Here is a 13,115-nt window from a genome sequence, read left to right on the forward strand (position 1 = left end):
GACATGCACTTCAGCAATTGGCAGTCCTACTTATTGTAGATAGAGTTCGACATAAACAGGGCCCTCCCCGGCCCCGTCACACCGCTGCAGTGCATGCGGCCGACTATGTATGTATGCATCGTGTACCCTGTGTCTGTATGACCCCGGCCTCGTTGTGGTGACACGGTACTCTGTATCACCCAGCCAGAACCTCTCCACTCCATGCGGAGCGGGAAAAGAAACGGCAGAACATTGATTCGCTTGTTCTTTTCGAAAATCCCCTGGAATGGAAGGGACGGGACTGGTTGTGATCCGAATCAGACAGCTGGAGTCTGTTTGTGTCCATTGGCTGCTTATCATGTCGTTGCTCTCACAATACACAGTAGCGGGTGTTGCGTGGACACTGCTCGGCGAATGTTCTTCTCCGAAGAACACTCCGTTGCTGTATCCGCTGTGTCGTATACGGCCAAAGATTGTCTCCTTGATTGAAGTAAATGCCTGGAAGCAGCCGAAGATTGGCCGTTAGCCCAAATTTGAGGCGGGCAAACACGCGGCCGGGGAAACCCTTGTTGATCGTCGAGACTATGGACGCACAATTCAATGGCCGCTTGAATAATGAGGCAGTAGTGGGGATCGTCAGGATCAGTCATATTGTTGGTTTGCCATGCCCTGCGAGTTGTGTCACTCCAGTCCCATGCAGTGGCGTCTCGGCCACAAATGACAGTCACAGTACATATCCGTCTGATCTCGCTGAACAGGAAATCCGTCGGATTTCATTCTCGAAGGAGGCAAACGCGGAGTTTTTATTAAAGCCAGGCTGATTGGGTCTCGCTGTCATACTTGGCGACTGGAGTGGCCAGAAGGCAAAAGAAGCTTGATGATTGTGCTTTTCCCGATCAGACCCTTGGCCAGTGACAGAAGCAAAATGGCAAGAGTGTGAATCAGGATCTTCGTGTTTGTCTCGAGGTCCCATCAGTGCCATCACTGATCTTCGAACCTTATTTGGTCTTTGTTATGACTCGAGTCTGGAGTTCCTGACTCGTACCGTAGGGTTCTAGTGCAGGGTAGCATAGCCGCGGACAAAGGCAAGTAAGGGCAAGTCTCCTCCGTAGGTCGATCAACGAGCGCCAGTCGCAAATGATGTAGAACAGTGGTAAAAGGGGGGTTCTCCGGACAGTCATGAGGCGGCGCCGGCATCGAAGGTCTCAGACATGAAGGGGAAAATCCTGAGAAGATGCATCACGACCTGGTCTTTGGGTCACTTCCTGGAGGGCGGGACATGAGAGCAGTGTGAGTAAGAGTGCTGCCGTGGGCATAAGGCTCAAAAGCAAGGGCGAGTTCCTCGTCTCCGACAGAGGACTTTGCAGCGTCACCCGTAATCGACCCTTGGGAAAGAATTGGGAAAGCAGTGCTACTGGCCCGGGCGGCTAGCGTCATCAGAGCCATCATTCCTAGTGGGCGATCATTCCACCTTTTCCTCCCACGGACGGATGCTGGAATGGATGGATGCCACGGTTGCCACTGCCATGTGCCGCTGCACAAAAAGTCAAATTAATGAGGTGATCGACAGTGAACACCATCACGGTAGATAATGTTTGCAACCAAAGTTTGGAATAGTTCTTCCGTCAAAACGACAGCGACGTATCCATCTATTGACCACCCGCGTCAATAGCGCTGGACCCAGTCCCAGCAGCATGGCCTCCACTTGGGTATTGATGGATAACAGTGGGATGCGAACTGATCGGCCATTCTTCAGGCGTCTGACGGTCTGACTGCGACTGGCACTACGCACTGTCTTGTCTTACCTGCACCTGCAAGGAGGCCATGCCGGAGCAACACCGTTACCCGATTACGTGGCTGACGAAGTGGCAGTTCGCATTATTCGCATCCCTTGGAGTGCTTGAACCCCTGGAGCCGATCGCCCAGTCTGGCCACGTGAATGTAGCCTGTATCGAGATCGTGCCGGTCGCGGATGGCCTCCACGAGCCCAAGCCTTTCACGTCATCAATGATGCCATCATCGATAGACTCAATACGACGGCACTCTACAGAGTAGAGTTTAAGAGGCGAATGATAAATCCTGATCATGCGGGCCCGTACCATTCTTTGGACCCAAAGGTCGATTCCAAAGGTGCAGTCCGCAGTTGTACCATACTCCAATTCCATCCAACCTTGAACTGAGCTAGCACATGCGTTCCGCTCCAACCTTGTTAGCGGGAGTCCATCCCTGCAGGTGGCTTTATGGCAGGAGACGTTGAACGTGGTCCCCCCCTCATCTGCCGCCCATGGTTGCACTTCTTCGGAATTCAGCTATCAACGTCCATAGAGATAGCTTCAGCATCGTGAGCGGTTTGACTGGCTTGGAAAGCTGGAAAACCTTAACGTACTCTGGAGATCGCCCCGATCCTCCTAGAGTCCCATTTCCCGTCTGACTGCGCAAACTGCGTGCCTGTTCTCTCAGCTCCGGACGAGATAGACTCAAGAGGCTTCAGCAGTCCAGCTCAGCTCGGGGGAGCGACGTTGACGTTCCATTCGTAGCACCTCCCTAATTAGGCAACACCTACTATGACTAAGATGGCCTCGACCAGTGCTTGAGCCTTGGCCAAGTTGACCCATCCCATGCTCTATCTCGAGCTCAGATCGTTATTCGTCTGTTCCAGACTCAAAGTCAGAAAGCGGGTCAGCCCGACGCCCGATGCTAGCTCCTCCATCGCGCTAGCTGGGATCAAATTCAAGTGTTCTGCTCTTTGAAGAGTCAAGAGGCAAAACCATCTGGTCGCAGCTCGCCGGTCGCACAAGGGTCAAGGATCTGTTCCCGACTTCGAGGAGCATTATTCGCCTTCTTTGCCTCCGTTCGCTCGCGCCCACATGCTGCATCCAGATGGGTGTGGGGTGTGGCTTAAAGGATACAGGCAGCAGAACAGTGTCAGCGCAGAGCATGGCAACCCTGTCCCTGCCACGGTCCACGGATGATGCGAGCTTCCCTTGGCAGATCGGCGTTGCGATTGCCCAAGTCAGTCCTCACGATTACCCAAGTCCGGCAAGTCTCTTCCACTCTAGCTTGACGATGTCGATGTGATCAAGATAGAAGACAGCCTGATGACCTCTGTTCAACGGCTCGTCCCACCCACATCTGCTAAGGATCTGAGGATCAGGAAGACGGGCCCTACGGGGCAAAGCCCCCCTACTAGTTGTGAAGATTACCGCCAATCCACGACGATGATGCTCGGCGCATAAAACCCCAAATTGTACGGGATTCCGGAGTATTCTGCTTTGGATAAAGAACATGGCAGTGCACATTCTTTGTCTGTCGATCCGTTCCCATGTGGACTCCATGGAAGGCTCAGTCAGTCAAACGGAGCCAAATTCTAGTCCCGAATTCTGGTGCCTGGCATTTGCGGTGATCAGCGATCCAGGTTATCCTTGTCCTTGTCACTCGTCCCGTTGGAGACTTTGGAACGAGTCAACCCACCAGCGGAGGCTGGATACGAGCCCAATTCCAACCCAGAAAAACTGCCTCGTGGCGGTGGGCTGTCGAATTTATTCTATAATTTTCAATCCGCAGGAGTGACAGTTCGGATGCTTGGCCGCTTACGTAGTACTTGTCTTTCACGGTTCGACAGGAAATCCGGACCACCACGGGTTTGTCGTCCTCGGATTGAGCCGTACAGACCACTAGGTTTGTTGGCTGGGAAGTATAGGCGTGGTTAGCAATAAACTCAACTAGGGAAGAGTCTGAATGATGGACAGGCCACGACTCTCAACTCACGAGCCCACGAGGCAAGCTTGGAGACGCCAAGGAAAACCTATCAGTTTTGTGCCTGCTCAAATTGGGGTGTATCTATGCATCTACTAGTAAGGGCTGTAAAGTACTATCTCTCGGGAAGGTGCCTGGCTACGGCGGTAGTGGGATTTCTTATTGCCGCAGTCAGTGTCACGTCTTCTCTCAATGCCAGTGACTACATATGTAGGACACAGGCCATCGAGTAGTTAGATAAACTTCACCACAGAACGAGCCATCAACCTACCGGCCCAGAAACGCCTGGACTCTGGACTCTATCGTGGCTTGAGAGACGGAATTGAAGCAGGAGCCACTCTGCATCAGATTCATTTCGGCCGTAATAAATCTTAAAAGAACGAAAATCCTACCCCGATTATTTAAAAGAAGGGAAGGGAAAAAGAAAAGGTGACTCCGCCCTCGATCGGTCCTGTCATTTATCTCTCGACTCTCTCGACTCTCGTGCAACAGGCTCTGAGAATTTCTCTGGTCATTATTATTGCACTCAGACTACAAATTGCAGATCCAGAGCCAGGAATCCTGGATTCTCAATATCCCAAAGATTGTTATCTGCACAAGCGTCATAACTCGTGTCTTCACAACTAGCCTCGTGCCAAACTTCTTGCAGAGGCGGACCGGAGCCCAGAAGGGCCAGAACGGAAATTTGTCACTGACACTCTGACCAAGTGCGACTCTGCAATTTCCACTACTCGCACTCCTTCTCTGATTCTCTTCGACTAGACTAAGTCTCCTAGACCAAGTCTCGCTCCCCGCACCTCAGCCTGGCTTGTCTCTGCTTTTCGGAGTCTTTGCCCTAACCAGTCGCCCTGCCCAATTGTTCGTCCTTCTAGATCTCGTGCCACGTTCTGCCCCCGAAACGTTTGCACTAATTATTGCCACAGGTAAGCGACCCGCTCTCTGTACCTCCGAACCCGCCCAAGATCTCGAAGATGATCCCTAGTCTCATTTCTTTTCTATCCTGCCGTACTGTCGTACACTAACATCCGCCCCTACTCGATTCGAACAGTTTCCCTTCCCCCACCTTCTTTTGCTCTCGTTCGTTCTTGCTGTTAGTCGACATTTAGCACCATTTGACCTGTCGAATTCTTTTCACTCGTCGCCCTCCGCTACCCGACGCTCATCGATGCGCGTTCTCTCGTTCATGCACCCTTCCTCCCTTGCAGACTCTATCTCCGGCCTGACCTGATCACCACTTCCCCGTCCTTGCTACGGAGTATTGTTCGTTCCCCGGTGATTTTCGACCTGCACATCGCCGTCCGTCAACGTTGACCTCCGTGGTCCGCCGGAAGGGATATCTCGATAGGCGCATTACGATTTGGGACATCTACTCGAGGAAACACGATTCGGCCCTTTGAAAGGGGAGCTTGTGATTGATTCCGCGTTTGCATGGGATCTGCGTCTCTCAAAATATACCCACGTGGCTGCTATCTTGACGATTTGCACGCTTAAACAAAAACGAAAGCCGCACCGACGCTACAAACCCATCGTAAAATTTGCAACGAAACGGGTTCGACAAAGAATCCTCATACTCGCTATCGCGTTCCCGGAACATGAAATAGTGTATTCGCCGTGGAAACTTGGATCTTTCGTTACTCAATCTCGACGCTCATTTACCTACCTACGTTACAATGGACCCGAATATGAACAACCGGCCATGGGGGGCGCCGTATCCTCCAACCACAGGCTCAGCGCAAACTCTGCCTTCGATATCTACCCTGACGGCTAGCATGGGCCATACCCCGGTCCCGGCGGAGAAGTCGCCTGGAAACGCCTCTCTGAATACAATTGAGCGTGACTCGGGCAATTGGTCCATGCCTCAAAGTACAAGTAGGTCATGCCTCACTCGGGCGAACAATACCCGGGAAATTAACCGCCTTAGATTCTAATCAGTGGGTTTTAGGGTCCTCGACTTATTCAACAGCAACGAATGGCACCGGGAATCAGCCAAACATCTCCTTCCTCACATCATCGCAACCGTCGCCGCAACGCGGCTCATACCTGTCCGACCGATCGCCATACCCAGGTGACCAATCGAATACGACGACGCCCCCATCAGCAGGAGCACAACCGTCCCCAAACTTTGCCTCGTCACAGCCTCCCGCGTTGCCATCGATTAATCAGAACTACGAGGCCCCCTCTCATCGGAGTAGTGTCGCAGAGCCGGTGGAATCGCGACGGAGCAGTGTCGACAGTAGGGTGAACCAGGGCCTGAGCTCATTAGCGCTTAATCCTGTTTCTCCATACCACAGCACGAACGCTTCCCAAACGTCCATCGTATCAAGCTTGCAAAGAGAACGAGGGATTCCGGGGGACAACAACTACCGAGGGCCTCGATTCTCAGGGACTTCGCCTTTGTCTCCGATGTCGTCGCGGGAAAATCGTGGATTTGCGGCTGGTCGCACTGCGCCTGCGATTTCTTCGAACCCACGGTCCGAGATCTACAATGCGGAAGCTCCCACTGCAGGTTTAGCTTATGCCTTTCCTGATCCGGACGTCTCGACGCGCTCAGATTCCTTTAACAGGTCTTCCTTTTCTCGTAAACCTAGTGCTACTGAATCTTTGAATAGTGCGTACTCGGAATCTCGATTACCCCACGGTCAGCATGGTAAGTTCCAGATCAAGCTGTACGGTTGGACGCGAACTAATTGACTGTAGAACTTCCTCCTAGCGTACACCATCACAGCCTGCAACACAAACAGGTCCGCAATATCATTGATGCGGATCCGCATGCCGGCAGCACTCCTTATAGCAGAACGCCCGAGCTCAGAGTCACGCATAAATTGGCGGAAAGAAAGCGCCGCAGTGAGATGAAGGACTGCTTCGAGTCCTTGCGACTCCGTCTTCCACAGGGCCAGACCAACAAGTCTAGTAAATGGGAGACGCTTACAAGAGGTATGTCGATTTTTACGTTTTGAGAATATGAGCAGTGGCTGATGCTTGACAGCAATCGAGTACATCTCGCAACTGGAGACAACAATCAAACAACAGCGCAGAGACAATGAGCTGCTTCAACATGAAATTGAGGAAATGCGGAAGCAGTTCAATCAGCAACAACCGAATGGCCAGCCTCGACCATCCATATTTGAGCATCATGCAATTCCCCCACCGACGAATGGCCAGGCACATCCGCCAGTATTCACGAATTATAATGCAGGCCCGGCGATGGGACAGGAGCAGCCGCGGACGTTACCTCCATTAATGAATGGCTCTGTTGCACCGATGCAAGGCGTGCAGTATACTGATAATTCTCGGTAGCTGCAGCATCACTGGCTGTCTTGATAAACTCTTCGGAATGCATCCACGATCGACTTACGTCAACCGTTACGGTCCATCAGTTACGACATTGATACCTATTTTGTTCCAGTTTGACGCTTCTTGTACATTTGAAATGTGGCAGTTTCTTCAACAAGCGCTGTATTTGTGTGCGTGGCGGTTTCAAGTTGATGAGTTAAGCCACGACTGTTATTATACACCTAACCTACTTACATATCTTCTCACTTCTCATTTTGACGGGGCTGCGTTGTACTAGTGTACTTTTGTCGGGCAGGAAACGCTGTGGAACTGGGAACTGGGAACTGGGAACTGGGAACTGGGAACTGGATGTATTGGAGCTGGGGTTTTTGGGGTTTCTCTCAAAGAAGATCTATCTGTTCGTTTCGGGGTTTGTATATACTGGCTATGGTTTTTTTTTTTTTTTTTTTTTTTTCAGCAGAACGGATGGGGTCGAGGCGTTAGGCTTAGGCTGGAGCTCCACGGTGGGCACTTGGGATTGGAAGGGTTTGGGTAGGCGCCGTTGAGACCATTTTTTATCAGCAGCAACAACATAAATAGATTCTTCAGATATCCCAACGACCGTATACCATAGCTCCAGAGTTCCTCCAGCTTGACAATAATCCACAATCCGATTGAACCTGAAACGCAGTCTTAACCAATCAAGTACATCGTAACAAAAATAGCTCTGCGACGGCGCCGCCATTCTTAGTTGCGTCGCTCCCGAAACCCGGCGCTTACACACTCACCACCAGCCAATCTGCGTCTCCTGCCACAGGACAACCGTCTTCCATCTTCAGACCATGTCCAATGATCGGGTCGTGTTTAGTCTGTCTTCAGGGATCGTGGGTTCCGGAGATTTGAATCTGCAGAGTTTGTTACCGAGATGGCATCTCACTGGCAGGTTGCGTCGAGAGTGCTTGACTTGCAGCTTGCTGGTGAAGATGGCATGGCCAGACAGCCAACAAAACGGGCGCGTGCCGCTGCTTTCTGTGCGTCTTCTTTCTTCTACTATCTTTTGTTGTTGGCTTTTCTTGTTCTTGAGTTTTACGGGAGTAGCTCTGGAGTTGCTCGTTTTCTTTCTATTTCTTTACTTCCTTGAGCACTTCTTACATCTCCTCATCCAATCCAACCTCCTCAACCTACTGGACTATGACTCATGGCCCTCACACCTGAATGACAATAGCTGGTTCTGTTGCAGGTGAGCTTGGGCTTGGGCTTGGGTCTGGATTTGTCTTGGGTCTGGGTTCGGACTGGCCTTGTATAGGAGGGTTGCTCTGTTTCATGGTTGGCATTAATCCACTCCAGTCCTTTCATCCATTCTTTCTTCCCATTTTCAATCCTTTATTCGCCATCAATCAACCGTTTCCTTCGTCACCCGGTATAGAACCCGTGCATTTCAGGGTCCTTTTCTTTGCGTCATCTGCACTGCGAGTTGTAGAGTCGGAGTGAAGAGTCTAGATCTAGATCTATCTCGAGAGCCCTTACTCTTTTTGTCTGAGGGGACTTTATTGAGTGCAACTCTTGACTTTCTTTCCTTTTGTAGGTTGGTCTTTTATTTCTTTTCTCCATATGATCGACATTTCCCTCAACCCTGAATTGTTGACTAACAGAACTAATACTGATGTTAATTCACCATGCCCAGAAAAAACGAGAGCATCCAGCTCAGACGCCTGAAGAGAAGAATCGGTATAGGGATGCCGCTTGCCTCAGGCCCAGATAGGGAGAGGGAGAGGCCGCGGCCGTGCGCACAACTGACCATCCCCCTTGTCCCCAAATTCCCTCTCTCGTCGCCGATAACAGATGAGATTGCCAGTCCGAGTGAATCAGATGAGGAGGAGCGCGAGCGCGAGCGGGACCAAAGTCGAGACCACGAGATGGAAAGGAATAGACCGTTTGACTTTCTCGCAAAGATGTCAGACAAGAATAGGGATCGGGATTGGGACTGTACTGCTGCCCGGAGGGTCCAGGTTGTTGGAGTTGGGCAGGCGACTACACATACACATACAGCGTCCACGAGCAGTGCTACAACGACGACTACAAGTACGGAAGGAAGAGAAGGAAGCTCGAGGCGACCAGTCGGTTTGAATCTGGACATTCCCAGGTCGACGCCGCAAACGAAACAGACAACCGGGCCGTTTATCGACCTAAACGATCTCAAGGTCCTTTCCAAGGCGCGAGAGGAGGAGCGCACTGCCGCAAAGCTCAAGGGGATTTTGAAGAAGGGAGACACAAAGAAGGCAAAAGGCGATACGCGCGGTTTCCAGCAATTACAGGATGATGCAGCAGATATGGGAGAAAGCAGGAAGAGGGCCTCGCTTCTCGACGTCTTGGCTTCGGGCTCCAGGGGAGCAAAGAGGAAAGTCACGGATCGGGCAGACGGCATCTCACCTACAGACCGACCTATCGTAATCGGATTCTCCGTACCATATGACTCTCCCGAACTGATGAACGGTGAAGACGAGAACGGGCACGAGAAGCCAAAGGAGAAGGAGCTGAATAGCGCAGGGACACAGTTTACCTTTACTCCGCCGACGCCGTCGATTATAGTTACGCCCGCGAAAGAGGACGGCGAAGACGGTGGTTTCTGGAACCATCTCAGTCCGGAGGATATACAGCCACGGCGCCCAAGGGCTGCATCGAGCGTTTATTCGCAGCCGTCGCCGCACCTAGGGCATGCTCCATTTGATGCGCCTCCCGTCCCTGCGCTCCCAGCGTTGTACTCTACCGGGAATGACAGCTCAACTTTAGCAAGTACTGCCCGTCCAGGAATCACGAACACCGTTCGAAAGCGCCGCTCGATGTCCGCAAGTGTCGTCAACGAGAAGGTCGACTATGATGCGGAAGATGAGAAACCCGCCGGACGACCCCGATCTAATTCAATCGACTCTAAGAAGACGAAGTTCTCCAAACCGTCTGAGAGACTCACGATTAACACGGCGCTCAACGCCCGCGCGTCGCAAGGGTGGTGGAATTACCTGCTCTCACCTCTACTAAGCGCCAGCTCCCTTCTGAGCCCTAAGACCCCAACGACAACCAAGATCCGGCCCCAACTGCCCACCATCTCGACCAGCTCAACGGGTTTGACGGATGAATGGTGGGAGGAAAAGCGAGAATGGGTCGAGAAGGAGAAGGATAAAGGGATTGAGAGATCTTACTTTTCACCGGATACACCCGAGGCCACGATGCGAATATCAAGCTGGCAGAGGGGTATGAATGGTACCAACCCCTTTGCTGACTTTGACTGGAGCATCGACGAACAGGGGCAGGCGAAGAGGGAATCTCAGGGACAGAACCCTGGGGAGCAGGATCAAGACCGGGGTGTGTCGATGATGTTCTCGGGTCAGAGGATCCAGGGTGCTGCGGCTGAGTACTACCAGGCCTGCGCACATGAACTCTTCAGCGGGACGCCGTATTTCGAATGCGAGGGACACGTCTGTTCGATTACGCTGAAGGATAAGATCGCTGTTGCTGGTGGTGAGCCATCGTTTGAGGATACCGGGGAAGGGAACAGAAACCTGCTCATCGACGTCGACGACATGCCTCGCTCTAATAACCTTGAGTCGCCGGCGTCCGGGATCACTTCGATCAACTCGAGTCCCTCAGATGATGCAGGCAGGTTATCTGCGTCGTTGAATGGCTCGCGAGCGACACCTAGTGAACGGGCAGGTGGGAGTCCAGCTATCAACTCTCCCGGGGCAGATGCGTACGGGGGCGCCAGAGGACCCCCCACACCGGTCCAAACGAATCCCTACCTTGAGCAGCCTAGAGAATACCCCCCTCCGGCTCAGCCCGCACCTAACAATATTCATGTTGAGAGTGTCGCTGCTCCACCACCGGCGAACATCCACATCGAGGCACCGACCGCTCAACCCTCGAACTATCATTATGAAGCACCTGCGCCTCCTGCTCAGCCTATGGCGCTCGATGCTCCAGATCCTTATGGAGCGTCTAGGGGTCCCGCGCCCTCCCCTAACCCCTTCGACAATCCCAGACTCTATGAGGCGCCTCGGGGTTCCATGGCTTCGCATAACCCACTCGAAAGATCTGGAACTCCCACGCCAGATCCTCCAGCACAGGCTACCCGCACAGCCCCCGCTCCTATCACGATGCCATCCCCAGAACAGACCCCTCCCCCAAACTACGGCGCCCAGGCATACTCGCCCTACCCGCGCTCTCCAGAAAGCCTCCAATCATCCACGGACAGAGGCGCAATCCGGATGTCCAACGTGAGCATGCCCGCCGGCCCAGCACCAGCCTACACACCCCACGACAACGCCGCCTCCTCCTATTATCCGAACGAACCCCTCCCACCGCGCATCCGCGCAGCCCCCATAACCACCGACGACATCTCCCACCCCTACAACACAAGAACCCACATCGAAGCCCGGCGCCGGCGCTACGAGCGCGAAGACGCGGCCGCCCACAAAGCCGGCGGGTTCTGGCGCGGCCGCGGCCCTTTTTCCAACAAGGGGTGTTTCGGGCGATCAGGGAGAGAAGGTCGCCTCCGCCGCCGCTGGTACGCCGCTATAGCGCTCTTTTTCATCGCCATCGTCGTAGGAGCGATCCTCCTCGCTGTCTTTTTGACAAGGAAAGGCGACGGCACTCCAGTGCAATCGCAGTGGCTGAATCTCACGGGCTACCCGCCCATCCCGACGGGGATATCCACAATCGCGGGGCCCGAAGCGCAGGTGCAAAAATCTGGTTGTATACAGCCGTCGAGTCTTTGGTCTTGTGCGTTGCCCAGGGAGCAGCAGGGTGCCAATCAGCCGTATGATGCGGACCGCCCGAACTTTCGGGTTGAAATTCGGTTCCAGAATGGGAGTTATGAGCATAGTACTGTGCCTGTGAATGCTTCGGGTTCTCTGGATAAGAGGGAAGTGCAACTGTTTGAACGCGGGACGAACCAGCTCTTTAATCCGAGCCCAGAACCGCCGAGTTCAGATGACCAGGTCTTCATGGGGAAAACCACCGATAATACAAGCGAGCCGTACGACGGCGAAGAGACGCCGTTCTATATCACTTTCCTCTCGACGGAACATCTCTCCTCGTCATCAAATCTCCACAAACGCGATAGCGATACAGACAACAAAAACGACACCTCAACATTCCCAGACATCTCCTCCCTAATCCCTACACCCCCCATCGACTCCGACGGCACCGCCGCCCCTGCAATCCTACACCCGCTACCCATCTCCCAACCACTCCGCCTCTACAACCGCGGCAAAGACGACGAGCACTACGGGTTCTACAGCTACTTTGACAAATCGATTTTCCTGGCCTCGGATGCGCCGCTCACGCAGGGGAGCAAGAATAAAGAGTCTGATTTGATTGGTGGATCTACGAAGGAGGATGCGAGGGTTAGGTGTACGTGGGCGCAGACGAGATTTAAGGTTGCGGTTTGGACGAGGGAGGATAGGATTGGGAGGAGGCTTATTGATCGCGAGACGAACTCAACAAAGATCGCCGGGAACAGTACGAGTACAAGTACAAGTACCAGCACCAAGTCCGGAAACGACACATCCTCCGCATGGGAACCAACATCCTCCGCAACAGACTTCACATCCCCCGGCTCCTTCCCGTACCCCGTGAGCATATCGCTAGACCGACACGGCGGCGACGTCTCGAAGAAAATGGTGTACTGCTACGGGATGGAAGAAGGAATGCGCATTAACGGGACGGAAAAGATGTTGCAGGTTGAAGATCGGGGCTGGGGTGGGGAGATTGTTAATCAGGCGCCGGGGATTTTTAGCTCGGGCTCGAACCCGAATTCGACGGGTGATGATGATGGGGAACATGAGGATGAGGATAAAGAGGAGCATGGCGGGTATGATGGGGGTTCTGGGGGGTGTGGCTGTGAGTGGGTTAATTGGGTTGAGGCTGTTTGATACAGTGCTTTTGCCCTTGATGTATACATATTGCGTGCATGTTTGGAGTTGTACGGTATAAACTACGGAGTAATGATAATCCATATAGAGGAAGCATCTCATTTCACTTGCTGCAATCAGAAACAATACATGACTTTTTCTTTATGCATGGAAGCCTATACACCATACTAGTATACACCT

General features: G+C 52.9%; 3 protein-coding genes across 3 annotated transcripts; all 3 read left to right on the forward strand.

The window, feature by feature from the left end:
• The first annotated feature begins 5,121 nt into the window (after window positions 1–5,121).
• Window positions 5,122–7,243, forward strand: BDV17DRAFT_136760 (putative HLH transcription factor (Hpa3)). Its single transcript, XM_073754228.1, has 4 exons — window positions 5,122–5,604; window positions 5,657–6,382; window positions 6,433–6,669; window positions 6,722–7,243. Exons 1-4 carry the CDS (start codon window positions 5,406–5,408, stop codon window positions 7,030–7,032), a joined length of 1,473 nt encoding a protein of 490 aa, XP_073613903.1. The 5' UTR covers window positions 5,122–5,405; the 3' UTR covers window positions 7,033–7,243.
• A 538-nt stretch (window positions 7,244–7,781) lies between these two features.
• On the forward strand, window positions 7,782–8,468 carry BDV17DRAFT_136849 (uncharacterized protein). The gene has a single exon (XM_073754229.1). It carries the CDS (start codon window positions 7,851–7,853, stop codon window positions 8,250–8,252), a length of 402 nt encoding a protein of 133 aa, XP_073613904.1. The 5' UTR covers window positions 7,782–7,850; the 3' UTR covers window positions 8,253–8,468.
• On the forward strand, window positions 8,450–12,983 carry BDV17DRAFT_136853 (uncharacterized protein). The gene is made up of 2 exons (XM_073754231.1): window positions 8,450–8,593; window positions 8,693–12,983. The coding sequence occupies exon 2, from the start codon at window positions 8,745–8,747 to the stop codon at window positions 12,933–12,935; it is 4,191 nt and encodes a 1,396-aa protein (XP_073613905.1). The 5' UTR covers window positions 8,450–8,593; window positions 8,693–8,744; the 3' UTR covers window positions 12,936–12,983.
• Window positions 12,984–13,115: the final 132 nt, after the last annotated feature.

Source organism: Aspergillus undulatus, assembly GCF_047715775.1.
Source record: "Aspergillus undulatus strain CBS 261.88 unplaced genomic scaffold BDV17scaffold_37, whole genome shotgun sequence".
NCBI lineage: Eukaryota > Fungi > Ascomycota > Eurotiomycetes > Eurotiales > Aspergillaceae > Aspergillus > Aspergillus undulatus.